At 45.1% G+C, this 23,488-nt stretch overlaps 2 protein-coding genes across 15 annotated transcripts in view; one reads left to right on the top strand and one right to left on the bottom strand.

The window, feature by feature from the left end:
• map7d3 (MAP7 domain containing 3) overlaps positions 1-9,743 on the top strand; it is a 32,578-nt gene extending 22,835 nt beyond the window's left edge. For all 13 annotated transcript variants that reach the window (XM_030368092.1, XM_030368096.1, XM_030368095.1 and 10 more), the window contains 9 exons: positions 549-727; positions 958-1,241; positions 2,439-2,568; positions 3,306-3,591; positions 4,412-4,462; positions 4,590-4,668; positions 5,540-5,729; positions 5,932-6,230; positions 6,587-9,743. In XM_030368092.1, the coding sequence (XP_030223952.1) occupies positions 549-727; positions 958-1,241; positions 2,439-2,568; positions 3,306-3,591; positions 4,412-4,462; positions 4,590-4,668; positions 5,540-5,729; positions 5,932-6,230; positions 6,587-6,594 (1,506 nt within the window). In that variant the 3' untranslated portion in view covers positions 6,595-9,743. The remainder of the gene's footprint in view (positions 1-548; positions 728-957; positions 1,242-2,438; positions 2,569-3,305; positions 3,592-4,411; positions 4,463-4,589; positions 4,669-5,539; positions 5,730-5,931; positions 6,231-6,586) is intronic.
• Positions 9,744-9,784: 41 nt separating this feature from the next.
• On the bottom strand, positions 9,785-22,308 carry fhl1a (four and a half LIM domains 1a). 2 transcript variants are annotated; one of them, XM_030368102.1, is made up of 6 exons: positions 22,057-22,308; positions 12,738-12,922; positions 12,154-12,331; positions 11,702-11,871; positions 11,230-11,416; positions 9,785-10,652 (listed from the first exon to the last, which is right to left on the bottom strand). In XM_030368102.1, the coding sequence occupies exons 2-6, from the start codon at positions 12,891-12,893 to the stop codon at positions 10,498-10,500; spliced, it is 846 nt and encodes a 281-aa protein (XP_030223962.1). In that variant the 5' UTR covers positions 12,894-12,922; positions 22,057-22,308; the 3' UTR covers positions 9,785-10,497. The 2 variants fall into 2 exon arrangements, with proteins under 2 accessions (XP_030223962.1, XP_030223961.1); XM_030368101.1 differs by lacking the exon at positions 22,057-22,308 and adding an exon at positions 16,725-16,875.
• Between the last annotated feature and the right edge of the window lie 1,180 nt (positions 22,309-23,488).

The raw sequence follows: 23,488 nt of genomic DNA, 5'->3' as shown, positions 1-23,488 counted from the left end.
TTTAACGGTTGACTTTGCAGTGCATCACAATTTGAGCAAATCCGGGTCATCTAGGCCCACCTTCTTCTACGGTGGCTTTGTGCATACAGGAAACGTACATTTGTGTCTGTGTCTTCGATGCATCTGCACGCAGTGGCTGCGGACACCCTGGCTGACCTCTGCTGCGTCCGACAGCTTCTCGGAGCCAAACATGACGCGTGCATTAAAAATGGATGAGGAAGCAGTCGAAAGCCACATCCGTCTAATATTACTCACCGATGAGACCTTTTGAAGCCATTTTGAAGACCCAGTCAAATCTCTACCGTGGAGAAACGGGCAACAGCTACGGACAAGAGCATACGTGTAGCATTTCACCACCTTCAATAAGACAGGGATGCTCTCGTTCCATCTTAGAAAATGTGTGCGTTACTCTATTTGGATTTTGTCCAATTAATTGGAATAAATGTATAAACAGGCATACGTGTCATGATCTAACTGTTCGTCAAGGTCGGAATAATAACATGCAACTCCCATTCCATGTCTTCTCCCCCACCTCTCTGGACCCCTAGAAGGACAGAAGGTTAACCTCGCCCATGAGCCAGCGGCCCCCGTCCCCGTCCAACTCCCTGGGACGCAACAGGTCACCCTCCCCGGCCCCCCCTCCCGCACCCAAGAGGACCCCGTCCCCGGCACCCAAGAGAGCCCCCTCCCCAGCACCCAAGAGGACCCCCTCCCCAGCGGCAGCCAAGTAAGAACACGCACAGAACTGATGTTACCCTCTCCGTCTGCAGGACTGTAGACGCAGCGATGTGTTTGTGTGACTAGCGAGGAGTCTGTTGCTGTCTGGTACAAAACGACTCACTGCTCTCTCGCTCTCTCGCTCGCGCTCTCTCGCTCGCGCTCTCTCTCTCTCTCTCGCGCTCGCGCTCTCTGTCTCTCTCTCTCTCTCTCTCTCCCCCCCCCCCCCCCCCCCCATAGGCAAGGCTCACGCTCCCGGCCCCCTTCCCCCGGCGCGGGGAAACAGCGCCCCCCGTCACCACAGCCCAACGCCGCGGCCCCCGCCTCTAAACCCCCTCCCATCCAGAAGCCGGCTCTCACCCCGACGGGACCCCAAACCCTGCGCAAGAGGGACTCCAAGTCCAAGGACCTTCTACCCGGTCAGCCCGTGCACCCCCCGTCCCCCGACTCGGGCCAGGCCAGCGCCTCCCCCAGCCCCTCTCCCGCCCCGCCGGCCCCCCACAGCAAGAGCAAGGACAAAGACGGTGAGACGCCGTGCCCGTGTACACGCTCTGGCACACAGCAGAACGCAGCTGCAGCTGACACATTGTTAGAGGCAGTGGTACACAAGGCATGACAGAATGCACTAGATACAATACACATGCATATATATACAAACATATATTTTGCATTTAATCTTCTACATATTAGATATAATCACCTTTCTTTTCATTTTTAGGCAAACCAAAATAAGTCATTAATATATATTTACAATAACCATAATACATAGAACAGTATGAATGGAATACAATATCAGATCACACCCTTATATTGGTAGTCCTGCCTTCATTTCCTGTGTTCCTGCCAATGGATTATTGATGCTGTTTGAACGGCGTCTTGAACAAAGAGCTTGTTATGGCCACGCTGGGCTCCAGGGAGGGTTGGTTGGTCCATCCGTCTGGATATTGGCTCTCGCCTAGGAAGGGTTATTAAATATTCAACCAGGATGTTTGTGATTAATGTTGACACTGTAGCGGACGCATGCGACACCGCAGTACCGCTAACGCACCACTATGAGGAGCGATCGGATTTTGACTAAGTACAGTGTCCTTATGCGCGTGCATTCCTGCTGCCATCTAGCGGGCAAACCCACAAATCACAGGGTTGCGTCTCCCTTTTTTCCCCGACTAGCCTTTTGTTGAACTTGCAGTCGAAGACCACTGCAACAGAGCTGGTGCAGTGTGACCAAAAGTCTGAAACCCCTCCCCCCCCCCCCCCCCCCCCCCCCCTCTCAGCCACACCTCCCCCACCTCCCCCACCCAGATCCTCACAATTCCCCGAACTCACAGACTCACACCACCTGATTGTTCTGCAACCGGTTGGTGTTTACCGACGCCGGCGTCCGCGCGCCGGCCCCTCACAGAGGGCCCTTTGATTGGGCTGGGACCGGGGGGGATCATGTGGAAACCTGCACGAGTCCCCGGCGCCCAGGCTGTTGGCGAGGCCGCCCCTCCCTGCCCCGCGCTCCACCTCTCCTCTGTAGTCACTCCCATGCGCCGCGGCTCGTCCACTTCAGTCACCCGCTCGCCGCTACGCTCTCTCGATCGCGCTGAGGTCATCGCGGTAGACAGGAAGTCGTCTGACCCACGTTGGCTTTTGTTCTGCTGATCCTAACCTCTGCATCTTTCGGGGGGTGGGGTTCTCCCTTTTTTTTTTTTCTTATTCCCTTGGCTGCGGCGAAGACCCCAAGGCGATGGTGGGGACCAGCTCCAAAGAGGAGGCGGCCAAGATGCTGGCGGAGAACCGCCGGCTGGCTCGGGAGCAGAAGGAGAAGGACGAGCTGCTCCGGGTACAGAGGGAGGAGGAGGAGAGGTGAGGAGGGAGCCAGTGCTATGTACAGTGGCTGGACGGCTAACAAAGCGGAGCTCTCATTGTGCTTTAATTCCTCTGGATCAGCCGACCGAGGGGAGAATGAGCTTAGGAAAATTGTGTTGTTGTTGTGCGTTCACTTGAATAGGGGCAAAAGTGTTTATGCTGTTAACGAAACCTTTGTGGTGTTTCTTTTTGTCTTAAAGGTGACATATTATACCACCAGGTGGTATAATATTATGCCACCAGGTGGTATAATTAGTCACAGTCGAATGCGAGGTGGTATAATATGTCACAGTATTATACCCCCAGGTGGTATAATATGGGGATTAGCTGTTACAAGCCGTTCAGAAAATCTGCCTCTTCTGACATCATAGTAATAGATGTATGACGGATAGATAAGCAACGTTTGCTAGCGTCCACCGTGCCGGCTGGTAGGCTGGTAGACTGATCTATCTAGCGTACATCTAGGTGGGCACGCCCACTTTTTCAAAACGGCATGTAAGTGGCTCACACGTGGTGGTATAAAATGTCACCTTGTAATACCTTGAAAAACTAAACTATGATAAGCGATTTGGACTAGCTCAAGAGATAAAACGAGCTTTTATCGAATGATGATCTCCTCCGCATACTTTTCCCCCCTGCGTACCGTTTCCCCTCCGCCTCCCCCAAACACTCCCTCCCGCGACCGACACATCTCTCCACCCCCACGTGACCCCCCCCACCTCCTCCGTCCGCAGGCTGAGGAAGGAGGAGGAGCAGCGGCTGGCGGAGGTGGCCCGGCTGGAGCGCGAGGAGCAGCAGAAGAGGCAGGCGGAGGAGAAGGCCCAGCGGGACGAGGAGGAGGCGCTGCTGGCCGAGGAGGACCGGGTGAGGCTGGCGGCCGAGGAGGTCCTGAGGCAGGAGGAGCTCCAGCGCGAGCGCGAGGAGGCGGAGGCCCGCGCCCTGGAGGAGGCGGAGCGGGTGCGGGTGGAGCGCGAGCGCGTCCTGCAGCAGAACCAGCAGGAGCGCATGGAGAGGAAGAAGGTGACGTAGACAGGAGGAAAGACGTTCAGTGGGAGCTAGGTTAATCCAATTCAAACCGACCGTGATTATAATAATAAGTAATATAATAAAGAAATTCAGGGGGGGATTTGTTACCATTACTGACTGGAGATCAGTAAGATTCATATTTTTGAGATGTTATAATATAAATTCATGAATCAATTCAACTAAACACATAGACCCCGCCTAAAGGAAAGAGCAATTTATACGTTGACTGCTTCCAATGTTGCGTTGGTCCTGCTATAGAACGATTTATTGCTTGTTTAGTGAATAATACACAACATAAGGAACTTTAAAAAGAAAAATCGCACACAAAATTGCAATTGCAATATTGGTCGAAATAATTGCATTTAGATCATTTCCCCAAATCGTTCAGGCCTAGTGGTAACCTGGTTTGGATGGATGGTCTTTTTGTTTGGAAAGTTTTGTTCAGTACAGAGTTTTATGGGTTAGGCTATAACCCGAGGCAAGGCTGATGTCGGTCTTATTTATTTGCACAGACATGAAACGACAACTTAATTATAAATCATGACCATAATTAAACGCAATGAACCATATCGCCCTCATTCGCTGCCTGAGGTATCGTCTGAAGCTGTCAACGCACGGGCATACACACACCGCCATAAACCCGCGCACACACACACACAAGCACTATCACAGTGATTAATTTCCGACAAATCGTAATGTTCTCAGTGACTACTGTAGCAGGCAAGACAAAGCTAACACTACTTTCTGTTCATTGCATATGTGATGCAATAAATATCTTATTTAGGCATTCAAACATTCTATTCTTTCATTTTAGAGAATTGAGGAAATAATGAAGAGAACAAGGAAAGGTGAAGACAGCGATAAGGTGAGTTCTGTTCTGTGTGTGTGTGTGTGTGTGTGTGTGTGAGAGAATAGGACATGTTTGGTGCCAATATGACAATGTTTGTATTGTGTGCGTGTTTGACAATGTGACGTTTGTATCTCCTGTGAAGAGAGACGGTGATGATGATGATAAAGACGACCAGGACGATGGTGAAGATGACGTGGACGACATTGACTGTGAAGCTAAGGGTGAGATCTTTCACCTCTCACCATGAGCCAGATCTCCACTTCTCTCTCACCATGAGCCTGACCTCCACTCCTCTCTCTCTAGGCCTTCTTACGGCCTGCATATATCTGCTAGGGTCGGGGATCACAGGGTACCTCCCAATGCGACACACGATACATGGCCCGCGATACTGATAATATCGCAACAAAGCGATTCCGCAATTATCGATATTTATTACACGGGTCTTCTCAATGCCGTGGAACGCTCCGTTCACTTGCATGGGCTTTTCACAACATCCGGCGGTGAATTATATTTGATAATTCACCGTTGCTAAGTATAATTGACCGCTGTCAAGGAAAACAAAGGACATTTTGCCTCTAATGACGTCTTTGGTAACTTGTCAACCCCAGCGTCTTCGGTTGCTAAGCGACGTCAACGTCTTTGGCGGACTATTTCTCTGCTGATCAACACTACGAATGAATTTTAAAAAGACACACCATGTGAAGTTTTTTTTTTTCGTTTTGGCAAGTAGCCGTGTAATAAGCTGGATAATGTATAGAACGTCGCCGGGTCTATTATCCCTTACATATTGTTTGACAATCAAATTTGACAAATTATTTAATTAATTAAAGTATCGATTTTTGGGGCGGTATTTCCTGTCTAACTCTTCATGAATAAATTATTAAAATGCAAAATAATTCTCAGAAAAAAATAATATATATTATATCGATATTTGGCGTCAGTGTATCGATTCTCGTATCGCACGAAGAAGGGCGACGGCATATCGGCGTATCAAAATTTGTTCGAACCCCTAATGTCCGCCCATGCCCACCTATGTATTCACCCACGGGGGTCCTCCACTGACTTCTTCCATCCTGGTTTTCTGTTGCGTAGAGGACGACATGGTCCATCATGGGGATGCGGACGGGGAGGCCGACGCTGCTAAGGAAGAGGAGTGCTGCGTGGCCGGCGGTGAGCCGGCCAGCGAGAGGCAGACGCCCGTGGGCAGCGTCAACGGCCAGTCGGACACCGACGACAAGGAGAACAACAATGACATGAGCACAGACGGGACCCAGGCCGTCAGGTACGGCACGCACCCACGCAGTCACACACCCGGCTAACCACTGCTTGTGGGACTTTATTGTATATGCATATTGCGATCCAAACCAAAGATGTATATATTTCTATGAACTTCCTCTCCCCCACTTCTTACCAGCAGAAATAAATGAATGTCAGTAGAAGTCCAGCCTCTTACGACCTATGCCCCTCTCCCTCTCACCCTCCAGCCCCATTCCCAAGAGCCGGCTGGTGGAGGGCTCGGAGTTCCTGAACGAGGAGGATGCCTCCAAGGCGGGCCTGGTGCCGGGGGTCAACGGCAAGCCGGGCCCCTGGAGCTTCGAGGAGCTCATCGACCTCAACGTGCACTCCAAGAGCCGGCCCCTGCTGCAGTCCGAGGACCGCAACCAGGGCCTGATCGACTGTGACGGGGCCTCCGACGGGCCCCCCCGCGGGGGCTTCGAGGACAACGGGGCCCCCGGGGTCAAGAGCATGCATTCCTCCCCCCAGCCCCTGGAAGCCCTGGCAGGTAAGCCCCAAGAAGGATGGGGGTGGGAGTGTTTAAGTTTAGTTATAGTAGGTATGGTTTTTAATAGTGGTACCCTCTCCATAAGCCCTCCATGTGTAGAATTTGCACGTATGTGGTACGTTCTGCCTGATAAAATCAAACTATGTATTTTTCATAATGAGGTTTGTGTTATTCTTTTCCTTTTTATTCATGACGATTGGATTTGAGAGGGAAATCTTTTGTTTAAATTTTTTAAATGTTTGTTTAGTTATTTTGCTACATCCTCACTGGAACCAGGGTCAATGTGTGTATTTGAATCTCTGTCAATTCAATATAAGTATATATTAACTCGCATCTCTGTATTCTCATCTCTGCAGAGGTTTGATGCCCCTGGCTCCGCCCTCTGCCTCGTACTATTGCACTCCCAGACGTCCCATCCGGCCGAGCTCTTCCAAACACTCCTCCATTAGCCCCTCCCCCTCCGTTCAACTGCCCCTCCTATTGGACCTTCTGTTCTCACCCGGACCCTCTCAGCCAACCAACGTAGGACCGCAAGATGGCGGAGAAACCGTACCTCCAGAACCACAAAGAAAAAATAAGATCATACCGTTTCAGAAGAAATGGTGTACTCTCCCATCAGGTCATTCTTTGTCCCCTCAAACTTCTACGTGCGTGGTTTAGTTTTCTCTGGTTTGGTTTATATTTCTAAATGTTTTTTATGGTTTTCACTTTGCCAGTGGTGAGGTGTTGTAATTTATAAGTCCTTTTCTCTTTTGATGTCCATTGCTGTTCATCATATGTCGTTTCCCCTCCCCCCCCTTGTCTTGCTCGCTCGCTCGCTCTCTCTCTCTCTTGAGATTATTCCAGAATGAACGCACACCTGGGTGGATGTAAAGGGGAGTGGAATTGTGATTTCATGAAAGGAACATTTATATGTGGTCATTCTCCTGAAAGTAATAGTTTTATCAGTAATGCAAAATTAAATTTCAACATCCCCGCAACATGGCCTTATAGGTATTGCAATGTACTTTCTGGGTGAGTTAACAACCCAAGTTGCTTATGATTCATACACATGATAAAGCATATTCAGAAGAGGAAAAAGGTGTGTCTACAAGGCTGGTGTTCACACACTTTGGATACAGCTTCCTGGAAGGATCGATTCTCCTGTACTGTCTTTCCCTCCCAATATCTCCCACCTATCTTTTCTCCTTTCACCAGACGTTTTTTTTAGATTAAGGTGAGCACAAGTGCTCCCTACAACACCCTTCACCCTAGACCCCCAGGGGCCCGTCACAACCAACACCTTTGACCATAGTTCCCTGGGGGCCTCTGGGAATCAATGGGCTCAGTGCCGTGAACTCAATGTTCATAGAAGTTTCCGCTGTCGTCCGTTGTGTTTTTCCGTTCATTGGAACTGACTTTAGGCGTTCGTAACTTGACTTGTGTTTCGCTTAATTTACATGTGTACATAGACTCATTGTTTATAGATACTCGCATTAGAATAGAATCCAGTGAAAGCTGTCGTAGACCATGGTCCAATCTGAAATGATTGCACCTGTTCCACTTAAGGTGTGTGTGTGTGTGTGTGTGTGTGTGTGTGTGAGTGTGTGTGTGTGTGTGTTCAGTACTCCACAGTGGTGTGGCTTCTGTCTCACATCCCCGAAGTTGCTCAGGGCTAATGCTGCAGAAGTAAATTCACTTAAGGGCCGACAAGTTTTTAAACATGCTGCAATGGAGTCCTATGGTCTATACTGTTATCTGTGTGGGTCCTTTGACTGTTGTGTGTGTGCTATCCCAATAACCTTAATAACTAAAGATTCTCTACAAAATACACGCAAAGCAAGCGTCTCTTGGCAAAAAAAAAAACATGATTCTAATTTATATATATATATAATTTGGCTGTTTGTATATGAAATATATTTCTACATATTTCTATGTATGTATTTAAGTGTTATTTTTGTATATAATCAGTATTAGGCCAACTGAAGCCATGTTAAGGAAAGGGTGTTGTCGTCTGGTGTGTCTGTTACTGTACTTGAGCTAAGGGCTTGGGTTGTGAGTAGAGCGCTGCCTTGCCTTTGGGCACAGTGCGTGTGTCCCCCCCCACCCCAACCCACCCCATCCCCTCAGACTTTACACTGCGCTCATCTCTAGACTAAAACCGTGGCAGGGAGTTACAGGGGGTCTTCTGTGTTCCAGGGAATGTTTAATTTCGATGGCATTTTGGTCCTAAATCTCTGATCCAGAATCACTGGCTTGGTCCGCAGTGGTTGGATGAAGGTGTACAAAAGAGCACCTTCACTGCTTTCTATGTCGGCTTACTCTGGTCTCCCATTATGTGACAGGATGTGGATTACTGTTGGATTGATAACGCAGGCTTGTTGACGTGGACTCCCACCAATGCACTTTTGGAAGTGTGCAACAGTGCACGTTGACCATTGTTAAACACCATTGGGACGGGAAAGAATTTAGAGTTTGGTCAGTCATGTCCAGCATTATCTTTTTTTCTTGATGCACACAAACGTGTTGAAAGCTTGAAGTTCGTAACGCTTGACATTTCCAAATATGCGTTATTTTTTTATGGACCTTTTTTTTCGCCTCCCTAGTTTTTGGACCTTCAAGTGTGTCTGGTTAACTCCACTCACTTTGTAAATATATATCTACTGGCTAGACCATATAGCATAGAGATACGCTTTAAATAACAAGCATAAAGAATGTAACGCACTCAATAAGCCGCCCTTAATCATTCCACATGTTTCTGAGCGCAACACAGGTTTAGCATTCATCCATTATTTATCCCAAAGGTTTCAACGAAAATGTTAAATTTTAACTTTTTCAAAATTAACACGCTGTGTATGAGGCTTTTTTTTATGAATTACTGGTTTGTGAGGCAGTTGTACTACTGCAGAATAAAATTGGTTGTGATGGAATTGGCTTGTACAGTCACTGTCCACATACTTGGTTGACTATTTCATTTTTTTTCTTAACTTAGAATTACCCACTCCCTTACCCTCACAGTGAAGCCCTTTGGCATGTTGAGTCCTTTTCTATATCGTAGGCACAACTAGGCATACAGAACGCAAACGTGTAGGGGACAATTGCTGCTTGCTGCTCGAAGGGACTCCTAGATTTCACGCTCTGATAATTTTTTTTATTTTAATGTTTAATACCGGTTACATTTCTGCAGGCTGAGGGATAAAAAGCGTCGCTGGTGGAGTTGAACCGCTCTTTATCGACAACACGGTCTAGCGCTAGAGTAGAACGGTGCCTTAGGTTAAGACTTTTATTTTGATAGAATTACATAAATAATACGAATTTGTCGCATCCATACCTCGGCCACGACAATCAGTCGACCCAACTAGGGCGACAGTGTGAATTGAATATTTGTTTCTCCCTCATTCTCTCGTTCGCTCTGAATAGAGGGTTTTTGTTCAAACCTAATAAAGCCCTGTCCAAAAATTATATTTGTAAATACATCTTAAGTGTACTGAAATTATACAAACTGTTTAAAAAAAATAAACTTTTGCAAAACTACTTTTCTTGTGTCTTTTGCACTCATTAAATTACACCAGGGGGAAATTAACATCCTTGTATTTATTCATTATTAAAGCACAGGCGTAGTCAGTTAAACTCACAATGCCTTTTTTGATCATCTTAGTAAATGCTTAGCTTATAAGGTTCTCAAAGCATCTAAAGTTGTTTGGAATATGTATATCAAAGCTTGTATGGATTAGCAGCAGTTAACGCTAAGAAAGCAAAATCTTCTCTTTCAATGATTCCAGGAGCCATTGAAAAGGGCTTTTCTTTGTAAGGCAACAGGAGAAAAAAAGCTTGTATTAATATAGTTCACAGGCTCGCCAAAGAACACTTGCTAATATATAGCCTTGAAACATTCACTGTTGGTCATTAGTTAAAGGGGTGACATGCCAACAGGTGCGAGTGTGATTAGCCATTTGAAAATCTGGAAATGGCCGATATTCAAACGGCTTGTAATGGCTAATCACACTCGCATCTTGTGGCATAATATCACCCCTTTAACCCAAAGACATACTTACTAACGGTTCATGCAATCTTAAAAGGAAGCCTTCACATGATCCCTTCCCAATGTCATACAGCGTGGATGTTATCACCAATTACCGTGGAAAAGACGTATACAAGCATTTTTAACGTTAAAATTGCAATAGCATTGAAAATAATTTCTAGGAAAAGCTGTACTTCCACTTGAACACACTTTCCCTTGACTGATCTTTCCTCTGGACCTCAGTGGAGCGTTTCCTTTTCCTGCCGCTCACAGCTTCTTAGCGCAGTCGGGGCAGTAGATATGTTCTCCGTTGAGCACGAAGCGCTTGTTGGCCATGCTGAGGCAGCACTTCTTGCAGTTGAAGCAGTACTCGTGCCAGGAGAAGCCTTCGTAGTTCACCACGTTGGTGCCATGGCCAAACCCTGCAGCACCACACGGAACAGGACACACACAGGGACATCTGTCACTCGCCAGCACAAACGCAACAGAGCAGTCTGTGTGGATTGTGTGTTCAGAAATGAATGCGGTTTCAATTTGCGTTGCCACTGGACACATTTTAATTGGTTTCAGATTGGACCTCACTGCAGCAGAATAATTACAGTCAGTGATGTTACAGTCGAAAAATCAGGCTTCTTGAAATGAAAGTAGTGAATGTTAAGCTCATTAGAGTTGGGCGGACATCAAATGGGTCTTTTGCAAGTAATAAGGGAATTGCCAGATATTTAATGGCGTTTACAGATCAAAATACCAAGGTCAGATGACCTCAGTGTGCGGGGAGTGAATGTACAGAAGAGAATAATCCTGCCTATGTAAAGGCAATCGGAAAGTCCTTTGCGTAAGAAGGGTGTTATCTGATTAAACATGCCTTGCCTCGGAATACAGCACCTAATTCAGTTTTTAGAGTTTATTCTCTGGCGTACATTCTAGATCGAATTATTGAAATAGTGTGTGCGTGTGTGTGTGTGTGTGTGTGTGTGTGTGTGTGTTAGCAGTGCTCGCCTGTGATGGGGTTCTTGCAGCCGTGGCACTTCTTGGCCACGTCGGTCTTGTAGCAGTCCACGCAGAAGATGCCGTCCTCGTGGGCGGTGAAGCGCGCCCCGGCCAGGGGCTTGCGGCAGGTACGGCACACAAAGCATTCGGAGTGCCAGGGCTGGTCCTGGTAGCTGATGCCCCCAGTGGTGATTGGCTGACGCACAGAGGGAGACACAGGTAATTGGTTAGTTCAAACAGTGTACGAACACTGTTGATTTGTGTGGGGCTTGGTGTCCCATGTTGCACTCCCAACTAAACCCCGGGAAGAGTGACTCTTGAGTTAGACTCGTTCCCTTAGATTAATCCTTAGCCTCTCACAAGCCATCCTTATCCAAATCAGAGGCCCACATCCATTGACCGTGAACCTGTGAGTGTGTCCATTTCATTCTGGGTCAGTCTGTATGAAACCGATGATAATCACAAGAGGAACACAGCCTACCTGCTTGCAATGGAAGCATTTCTTGGAGAACTTCTTGTCGTGGCAGGGGGCGCAGTAGATGTCGTCGCCCTTGTTCAAGAAGCTCTGCGCGCGGATGGGCAGCTTGCACTCGAAGCACTTGAAGCAGTCCTCATGCCATACCTTCTTCTTGTACTCCACGTTCTGGGATCCTGAAACACAGCCCAACAAGCCGAGGCTGATATAGTGGGAACGACTGAACAAGAGCCCAGCAATAGGAGGAGGTAAACCGTGACCCTGACGCCCTGCTACAGGCCCACTGGATTCTTCCCTTCCTGAGATGCATTTTAACATGACGTGGGGTTTGGGTTTATAAACCACCCGGAAATAAACTGTTAAATAAAGTGATGATTGCAAAGAAGTGACAGAAACTAATCAAATCGGCAGGGATGTGTTACGGTTTTGTGCAATGTTGGACCAAAACCTAAACCCACCTGGCAGGACCACCTTGTAGCAACCCTGGCAACGGTTGCCATCCTCGCGGGAGCCGCACTTGCCGCACATGATCTTGCCGTCGTCCCGAGCGTTGAAGGGCTCGCTGGCCAGCGGGGCGTAGCACTTGGCGCAGCGGAAGCAGTCCTCGTGCCAGTAGCGGTTCTTGTGGGTGAGCTCCTGGATAAACAGAGCGAAGAAAGGGGTGAGGAACCTGTTACTTGTTTAGTCTTCATATAAGAACTGATTAATTATGTTGGCACAGTTCACTCCTGGGGATCTATCCAAACTATCAGCCGGGTAGCCTATTACAGAAGCGTTCATGTGCGTTGGGACGTCATGCGGAAGAGTCCATGGAGTTGGGGATGCGTAACTTTATTAGCAGTAATTGAACACTCTCATCCGTGTAACTATGTGGGCCTCACTCCGCGGTGGGAGGAATCAGCGGGCCGCCAGAGCAACATCTGCCCAACATTTTTGCCAGTGTCTATAAACTAAAAAAAATATGTTTTTTGTCGTCATTCTACTTTTCTCTCAGATCACTTTTTTTATTTATTTTGTTTTGTTACACTTTAGTGTACTTCACCTTAGCGTCGGCCCCGATAGGGCGTCGGCATTCCACGCACGTGTTGGCGCAGATCTTGTCAAAGCACTTGGTGCACACGTGCTTCTCGTCCTTCTGCACGTACTTCTTGCCGTGCAGGTTGTCACGGCAGTAGAAGCAGTCAAATCGTTCGGTCATGGTGGAGGAGAGATAGCTCCTGGGGGTTCCTAGAAGAAATACAGTAAAGCACATAACTATTAAACACCAGCAGGGGGCATCATTCCCCTTAATACAATACAATATTTTTTTATTATAATTGTTTTCCCGGGGTGTGATACAATTATACAACCACAGTATAATAGTGGTTGTTGTTTGTGTCTGTAGGCAATATAAACACAATATACACAATATACCCATACATAAAATTGGATAATGGACAGGAGAGTGAAAGATATCCCGTTATTGTTATTACCAGAAGGTCACTGCTGGCCTCCAGTATACCAGCCAAGTGAGGTGTGTGCGTGCGTGCGTGTGTGTGTGTGTGCGTGAGAGAGAGAGAGAGAGAGAGAGAGAGAGACGGGTGTGTGTTTGTGTGAGAGAGAAAGGGTGTGTGTGTGTGTGTGATAGAGTGCCTTAATGTATGTGTGTGTGTGTGTGTGTGTGTGTGTGTGTGTGTGCGTGTGTGTGCGTGCGTGTGTGTGTGTGTGTGTGTGTGTGTGTGTGTGTGTGAGAGTACTTTAATCTGTGCGTGTGTGTGTGTGTGTGTGTGAGTAGTCTCTGCCATCACAATGTGTTGTCGGGATTCTGTTAAGCAGGCCGGCTGTGTTATCGTGTTCCAAATTGCAAAGTTGATGTCATATTTTTAGAAGGTCTGCCCCCCCTGCCCTCTTGCTTCTACACACACAAACAAGTGTGACTCCCCCCCCCCCCCCCCCCACACACACACACACACACACACACACACGATCCCACACACCAGTCCCCTCATCACCACCACGATCCACCCTTTGCCTGTCCACATTTCAGCAAGGCAATGTTATTTGCTATTAGTGTCCAAAAAGATGTAAACAGAGGAGTGCTAGCGACATTCCCTGCATTCCCATCACGCCGCTAAGGCAGCCGGCGGGGGTGTGGGGGGGTCATTAGAATGACTATTGAGACCAGGGGACCCTAAGCACGCCGCAGAATTATTCATCTCACATCTCACATCTTCATCTCAAATCTACGCTGTGTGTGTGTTTCTGTGTGTGTGTGTGTGTTTCTGTGTGTGATTGTGTGTGTGTGTGTGTGTGTGTGTGTGTGTGTGTGTGTGTGTGTGTGTGTGTGTGTGTGTGTGTGTGTGTGTGTGTGTGTGTGTGTGTGTGTGTGTGCACGCATGTGTGTGTGTGCGCACATGTGTGTCAGCGGGTGGATCAACATCCGGCCCCCTTCTTCTTCTACGCCCCTTTTGCTGAACTGGGACTGTCAACATCCGGGATAATATATCGGTAACAGGGCTCTCAAGTCTCACGCATTCGGCGTGAGACCATAGCTGTGTTCGAAATCGTTCACTATCACGGATATAGTGCACTATATAGGGTGCTCGCCATTTTGTAGTGGTGTTCGAATTCTTTTTTTTTAAATATTAGTGTTCAGGGCCAATAATGCTTACTATCATACGTTAGTTACCAGGACACATTTGTATGCAGTCACATGTAAATAACATGTTATGATGGTGTAGCCATGCATGTTGTTTTATTGTTAAGAATAAACATTTGTTTTTTATGAAAATACTTTGTATCGATGAATTACCCCCAAACTTGTCATCATAACACCTTTGAAATAAACATGACTTAACATGGCAGATACCTGTGTATTGTTTATCATATGTGGTAAGAGTAACGTTTTCAAATCTGCTCCTTGGTAGAACCTACTTACAGTAAAAATCACTTCTGATGGAAAAAAAGATGTGTATGACAAACACTTTTCTTATCTATTGTTACTATTATATTGTTTAAAATGTACACATATATTAAAAAAATATATAGCGTATAAAAAGTGGCTGGTAAAAAAGATGAGTGGCTGGTAGATTTTTTTAAATATCTGCCACAGTGGCTGGTGGGCAAAAAAGTTAGTTTCCATCTCTGGTGTGTACACATTCCCTGCATAGATGCGTGTGCGCGTATGTGTTGCAATACAGCGGGAGACTCTCTCATCAGATACTATTGTTAAGGTCAAAGTGTGTCAATCCGGCCCAACACAATCAGAAGGCCAGGGTGGGATACGGCCCCAGTCGCCATGCCATTTAGTCCTGCTGGTTACCATAGGAACACGGGGGGGGGGGGGGGGGGCAAATATTTATACCAGGGAATTGGAACTATTTGAGTGGGATGTGGTAAACAGCCGTGTTAGACAGAGAGAGAGGGTTGAGGGCTCCAGGGCTGAGGTATGCACTCTGAGACCCAGGACGTGTGTGTGTGTGTGTGTGTGTGTGTGTGTGTGTGTGTGTGTGTGTGTGTGTGTGTGTGTGTGTGTGTCATCGCCAGGGTTGGATAGATGTAGCCTGGGTCGAGGGATGGAGTGATGGGGAGGGAGGGATGGACTATCTGCAGCTGTGCTAGAGGATATAAGTTTGGCTTGTGCTGCCTTCCGCTCTCTCTCTTTCACACACACAATCACACACACACACACACACACACACACACACACAATATGGAATTGTAGCCAAAGGTAAAACTGTCAACACACATCAACAACACCCCCCCCCCCCCCCCCCCCCATCACACACACACACACACACACACACACACACACACACACACACACACACACACACACAAATACAGGCCGATAAAAATATAAATGGTAAAGCCTTATCAACACATACACACACACACCACCTTCATGATAGCAATACTGAACATGATAACCTCACTCAAAGCAGAATACATGGATCTGGTGTTCAAGCTGTCCTTTATAAATCTAGTTGACCTTTCAGAGAAACAAACTGGGTGGGTACTTCTGGGACTGTTCAGACACTGGGGCTCCAGACACGACTCATCTATGACCAAGACCTTAATCTCCTTTCACAAACAGCCCGACAGCTGTCCCCTCTATAACAGCCGTGGTATGTTCCAGGCTCCTAAATCGGGGTGGATTGGGGTATACCATTGCAGCCGCTGGGGAACAAAGGACTTTAATGAGAAAGGTCAGAGTCGGACCACTTTAAATGATGATTCATGCATAGTGGTGCTAAAGTTAGACTGTAGAGAGTGAACTGGGGACAAGAACAGAGATGGCAACACCCGGCCAACACAACATCACTTCACTTATTACAAACCATAGATGTTGGTTTAAGAAACACTTTTTTTTATTTGATCTTATTCAGTTAAATCATTTATTACATACTTATTACATACTACCCCATATATGATCAACGTTTCATCTCTAAATGCATATAAACTGAAGAAATCCAACAGGAACCCGATTTCCCTATAATGAGTCGGATTTGGAAACCGTCCGTCTCTCCTTCCTGCTCTGTAACTCCCCTCCCTGCTCGGCTATGCCCTTCAGCATCCCACACATAATTGTCCAATAAATTCAATTATTTCCCTGTAGTCTATAATCACCCGGAGCTAGCAGACGGCTGCCGTACCACCTCTCTGAACCTAAGTCACATCATGAGGTCTGGAAACCAGGCTAGTGATTCCTACCATCCTAAACAACCAATAGAACTCCAACTCAAACAGCTTTGCGAAACATGTATCTTGAGAGTAAATATCCTAAATGTATATAACCGATAACACAGAATTACTATCACTACATCACGTCTGTAATGTATATATTATAGGCAGGGTGTTTGATTGCTGAGCAGATCTAGGTTTTAACCCCATTGTCCGCACCGAAGTGTAGGAATTAATAAGCATGGTCTTTTATATTATAAATCTGCAATAGTATAAAAGATTCACTCTAAGCCATATTTCGACAAATGTATCCGCCCAATAACTGAATGCTTCATAGTAAATGAACACACAACAGATCTTGCCTTACCTGTGTGCCTGAAAGACATGTTTGTGTTTGGGTAGTGTTCCTCCAGCTAACAGAGAAGATGGAACTAGAAACCCAAAGAGGCCGGCAGTAGCAGTAGCATCCAAGGGAGACCCATGGTGCCCATACTGTAGTGGGTGTGTACTATATACCCTGGTGTGACCCTCACCCTTACACTGACACACCCAGGACCCCCAACACCAGCCCGGCCCCCACCTGACGTCCAGAGCCGACAAGGTCCTTTTTAGGACATGCAACAGAGGTATTGGGTTAATGCCATTATTCAGAGGGGATGGATCAAGTAGGCGATTGGGGATTGGGGATTGGGGATTCCTGGGCTATGTGATCATGACGCTAATAAATAAACAAGAAGAGGCCACGGTGCACTTGATACTGCTACTGAGTGACCTTTCAACCAAAGGTGTAGGGCTTTTTAAAAGACACGGTGGGTCCTTTGACATCACGTCTCAAAGAAAAGACATCGACAGATGTACGTAATACTACCCGCTAAGGAGAGACATAGGAACGTATGAATCAGCGGGATGATGCTGAAGTCATCAAAGTTGTCCTTTAGGAAGTTATAATAGATCTATGTGTCCGTGTTGCTGTTCGTCGTCGCCTGTCTGTCTGTCTGTCTCCCTTAGGCCGATGCAGATTGACGGACTTAATCATTGATAATGATTCTGGCAACACTGACCCTCGTATTTCAACACAAAAAAAAGCTTGTGTGAGAGTGTGTGTCTGTGTCCAAGCGCTTCATCATTTAGGGGCATCTGGGTGTAATTACAGATAATATGTGGTCCATTAAGCATAGCAGGACATGCTTAATGGAAGTTTATATTTATCCTGCATTACATCCAGCTACAGGAGTCAACTGACATCATAGAGACGCTTGCAGACACAAACAACAATAATTCAGACCTTCCCTAATCCATCTATCTTCACTTCATCTGCGCATCTGACAGTGCCTCCTGCTTGCTTGTTCCCAATAATTCTGTTGGTGGTGGTTGTCTGCCATCAACACTCGTAGGGCTGTTTATTCCGAAGCTGGCTCGGGCCTGCCTTGTTTTTTATCTGTCCAGCGGCACTTATGTGCTTAGGAGAAAGATGGTAGCAAAACATGTTCTGGAGTGTGATTTGACTGAAGATGATGTGGTGTGAATTTGTGTGGCTGGATGTGCAACATTCACACACATGTGTGTGGGTGTGAAAGAGACAGAGATAGAGAGAATGTGGTTGTTCAAGTGTGTGTATGTGTGTGTGTGTGTGTGTGTGTGTGTGTGTTGTTTGTGCATTTAATCTGGGCAGTGGCTTTATCACATGATCGAGCAACAATAGTCAGTACCAGCGAGGTACTGAATCTGCGGCCAGACCTCCAGACACCCCCGCGGGTCCACCACCACTGCCCCCCTGCCTACCAACTGTTTCCTAATCCCTGCTTTTCCGCAAATGGAAATTGCTCACGACATCATTAGCTACACATGATATGCCATAAATAACATGTTTCCAGGAAAGAATTACCTTTATTTATTTAATATTTAATGTTTTAAGTTGTATTATTATATACATTGTGTTATTATTATTGAAGTACCATAGCATCTCATAATAAAGAATTATCAGTGCTATATCAGCTATAATTTTTTTCTTTTTTCGGTTTTTTACAAAACAACAAAATCTTCTGCTAGTGGGGACTGCAAAATACCATACAGAAGAACATTTTGCTTAGTCAGCTTTCTCTTATCGAGCAGCACACACTTGGAACTCCATACCAATTGAATTTAGGAATAATCAAATCTATAAACTATTTCCCTAAATCCATAAAGCAATGGATACTGGACCATAGGTAATGTGTTCCCTTGAGTGTGGTAATGCTATACTAACCTCCCTCTTGTCTGTGATTGTGAGCTTACTAACTGCTTAAGAGCTCCACGTTTACCAATTTTATCTTTTTTGTCCATATAATGTCGATGTCAATCATCTGTCTAACTCTATGTTGTGTTGCTTTTATGCTTTTGTATGTTCTAAGATCACCCTGCCAGGGAATACAGATGAAAAATTGTTTTTTTACTAAATCTGGTGCATTTATATGTCCGATTCAATGGCCATGTTTGATTAATGCACACTGTCCCTTTTAAATAAATAAATTATATATATATTCTATGTAATTTTGAAGCTTAAATAATTAATTAAGTGATAGCAGACATCTACTTTATTATAAGCAATTTAGTATGAATAATCTATGATGCATTCTCTTCACTTCTCTCAATCATTTCACGATGGCGCTTAATCCCCTCGCTGCCATTGGTTCCATTTTGATTCTAAACGCTAGCTCGGTGGAGAGTCTGAACACAGAATTCAGCTAGCGCGTAGAAACCAAGATGGCTGCAAGGTAAATAAGGCCCATTGTGGGTGCCACAGGTTGTTTTTCTCTCCCTTCCTGTAATGGACCATTTATTTAATGACCAGTTTGCTGGAAAGGGACCCTTTAGAGACAGAGGTTGAGAGAGCTATTCCATTACATTGAATATAAGTTCTCCCAAGTGGAGCAGGAATAAACACACATCTCCTCCCACTCTACCCCACCATTCATCGTAGGAGTTTACACAAGATTACACAGACAAGACGAGCGAGCCTAATGTACCTGCAACCTCATTCCTCAATGTGAATGCTGGCCCAGAACAGTGTTTCGTATTGAGTCACCCTCCATTCCTGGCTGGCCCACAGAGCGAGAAGAGGGAGGGAGGGAGGGAGGGAGTGAGTGAGTGAGTGAGTGAGTGAGTGAGTGAGTGAGTGAGTGAGTGAGTGAGTGAGTGAGTGAGCGAGCGAGCGAGCGAGTAAGCGTGAGAGAGAGAGAGAGAGAGAGAGAGAGAGAGAGAGAGAGAGAGAGAGAGAGAGAGAGAGAGAGAGAGAGAGAGAGAGAGAGAGAGAGAGAGAGAGAGAGAGAGAGAGAGAGAGAGAGAGAGAGAGAGAGAGAGAGCGATGAGAGAAAGAAAGATGAGAGTGAGAAAGAGAGAGAGAGAGAAAGAAAAAAGAGAAAGAGAGAGAGAGAGAGACAGAAAGAAAGAAATGTGCGAGAGTCAGTCAATCAAAGTCAGGAAGATAAACGCTACCACTGGCAACTGTTACTCCACAACAGATAGAGCCATACATATTATACGCACACAATAAATCACCAACACACAGACAGAGAAATGCTCGGATACACACAAGGCTGGCTACGAAAGCACTAACAAGCAGTGCGTAGGACAAAACGCCAAACACAGACACACACGCACGCAGGGCTCTGAGACGTGTGATTTCTGGCTGAACAAAGGGCCAGGAGGGCCAACTTCGAACACAATAACATTTTATCAAGAGGAAGAAAAGGCTCCCGGCCGTTGTGCGCACATCAGCTAGGTCAATGTGTTCCACTAATGAGCAGCAGGGTCTCATTTAAAGAGGTGAGGGGGGGTTGATGCAGGGGTGATGTCTTATTTTCCCTCACACCTCCACGGAGACACACACACACACACACACACACAGGCTGGTATTTTATGACTCAAGAGTCTCTATTAAAATACTATTAAGTCTGTCTACTGCTACTTTTTATCAGGAGTCATACATATTTCCATCGTAGAAATATTTCATTGTTGTGTTGATGTGAAATACCAAAGTAGCATAATGTCTATCTGCATCGATGAATCATTTTAGTAAGCCTGGGAACCAGACGCATCACCGAGCTCGTGTTTTTATTTGCTCTGGCAGATGCGTCTGGCCAACCTCCAGCACTTCCGTCAAAAAACCAAGATGGATGCCACTGAAGTGGAACAGTCGGTTGAAAGTATTAAACAAACAGGATACAGTAAATGTTTGATTTACCAACTGACTACGGCTCTACGGCTCTATGGCTCTACATCACATAATGTTCATTGCTATGCTTGGTTGTAGGTTTATCCAATTGCGTCCATAGTTATTTTGGTCGATGTCAGGCTTTATATTAGCAGTATTACAGGTACAACTTTCATCCACACTTGATGTTTTTTTTTTATATATATATTTGATTAGCTCTCTACTGATTATTCAATAATGTTCATCGTTTGGTGATCGGATTTGTTGAGTTTTTTCGAGCTATCGGATTTGCATTTCTTTTTTCGCTCTAACCCCAATACACATCAACTCGCTCAAACCATTCGTGAAACTGTTCTTTGTATTTTTTTAGAGCTAAATATTGGAAACTGAATGCAACTGTTTAAAAAAAACTGTGGATGAGAACTTCTCTGAGAGGAGTGCATGCTTCAGATTAGCTTAATACTTTGTGTCCGCTGTGTGTGACATCCCTCCACCTCCCTGTATTTAGATCCATCCCTAACCTTAACTTTCTCTCTACCAGTCGCACTTAAAGTGAACCCTATTTTAAATGAAAAATGAAGCTTAAAAAATATGTCTTAAGCACTAGCAAGGCTTAGGGTTTAGACAAACGTAAACAAAAAGTTGGTATACGCCAACTTGTTGTCTGGTTCAAGATAACAAAAAATCCTGTCATCAAGTAAATGTCGACATTAATATTAAAAATATGAGTGTTGTGCCCTTTCAACTTAACAACACATTACATAAAACACAATGAAGTGCATTCAAATCTAAAAATATGTGTTCCAGATGTATGAGTACATAAATTCTTATTTATAGTATAAAAAAATCTGCAGACAAAGAAGAAAAGTCTGAATGTAATTATAAGGGCATTTCAAGCTTTTTTTAATGTGTTTTACCCTCCTGCGCAATAGCTGATGTCATACAGGAACCATAAAAGAGAAAATCTTTGATGACATCATGTACTTGGTTTGGCAGCTGTCCAACATGAAAGAGGAGAGAGAGAGAGAGAGAGAGAGAGAGAGAGAGAGAGAGAGAGAGAGAGAGAGAGAGAGAGAGAGAGAGAGAGAGAGAGAGAGAGAGAGAGAGAGAGAGAGAGAGAGAGAGCGAGCTATTGCAGGTTGGTTTTGTCTGACCTATGTTAAGGATGCAAAAAATCCTATTTCTCCATTCTCTTTGATGACTATGACAATAATAGGTAACTATTAAGAAAGAATAAAAAAGAATATTAATATGTTATATATAACACATTTAATAATTTCCTGAAACATGCAAAAAATGGAATTCATCTTTTACAAAGTAAGCTACTTTATGACAAGTAAACTATTTTCTAAGGCAACAACTGAGATAGGCTACGCTACGCGATGTAACCCTCATAAATAAAAGGCATTTCATTATTTACAAATATGGGAAAAAGTGTACTTCACTTTACTTTGTTTAAACTGAATGTAAAAAATATAAGTACTCTGTTAAGTGATGTAAAACTCACCTTTGTAAATGCAGACGAACAGTAGCCTTCAACCTTCAACGACTTGGAGCAAGAGGTATAAGCAGCCCGCTTTAAAGACAGGAGGAGCAAAGTAGGGAAAAAAATAAAAACTCTACAGTCACGCTCAGAAGCGTCTGTGTGCTGATCTTATAAACAACCACATAGCACTGATGTACTGCGTGTAAATAAAACGGAAATCTCTCATTTGTTTTGGCGTGTTTTTTTCGGTCCGCTTCGGGTGGGCGCCATTCCAACGTTAAGTTGTTTAAAAAAAAAAAAGAAGATACAATACATTACGCAACCCCACCATCGGATCTGTTTTTTTATTCATGTTCACTGCCCTCCTTCTTTGGTCAAGAGGACGGCGAGAAATTGTATCAAGATGACTCATTCTAAAACTAAAGTAAATATTTCGAACTGGGATTTAGGCTCCAGCTTTCTTCTTACAACTGCAAATTGAAAACTGTAATTGATGCGGGATGCTGTTTCAGAAGGTGACTTTGAGGAGACGGATGGTCGGATGGGGATGTATTTTTTGCTACACAATTGGACCAGACGAGTTCTAATGTTCACAAAATAAATTAATTGTCTTGCCATTAACATCCCACTGCTCCAACACAGTGTAAGTCAGTCTACTGCAGTAAAATAAAAAGTTGTAGCCCATCAATACATAATGTCATCTTAAATCAAAATAAACAATCTGACTGACATTTAGCAATGATAAAGACGAGATGGTATACAGAACGCGGTGATATTTAAACATATAGGTATAGGAAAAGAAGAAATAAAGATAATAAAGAAATCTGGGAAAGCATTACACATTCTGGAGTGGAGTGTTGTGACCATATTAGGAGCGTGTGACCTATCCAGAAGAAAATGTGCTTGGGTGAAAAAAACGGAAAATAATAAAAGTCCTCTCACTTATCCTTCAGGAAAAGACACCAGTTCCCTTGAGAACTGACTTTTTAATCAGTGTTAACTCCACATCTGGAGGATACTTAATCATTTCATGAAGCCAGGACATGTCGTTTCAGACCGCAGAGATATCATGGCGTAGTAGTGAACCACTACTAAAAGAGCTCCAAAATAACATAATCCATGCTACTTTCTGAAGCACTGATAGCCAATAGCGTATCAGTATATTATGTAAGCTACCGTATATGGTCATATCAGGTAAGCCATGTATGGAACACTTCCATACCAAAATCTAAATTGAACCCAGCTGGTTTGCAGAAGGATTACTTTGAAAGTACCTTTCCTAGGGAAAGAAAGGAGTTAGACGAGAAGTTGTCTCGGAGGGAGAAACACTATAAATTCAGACAAAGGGGAAAGACAGTGGATTGATGATCTCAAAGTTAAACCGTTTGCGTCATCGATGGACAACGCAGTCCGAGACGGGATGTCTCTGGAAGGTTGCAGAGACTGAGGCTCA

Source organism: Gadus morhua, chromosome 10 (genome assembly GCF_902167405.1).
Source record: "Gadus morhua chromosome 10, gadMor3.0, whole genome shotgun sequence".
NCBI lineage: Eukaryota > Metazoa > Chordata > Actinopteri > Gadiformes > Gadidae > Gadus > Gadus morhua.
The sequence above is the reverse complement of the archived record's forward strand: the minus strand, read 5'-3'. Positions and strand labels throughout refer to the sequence as shown.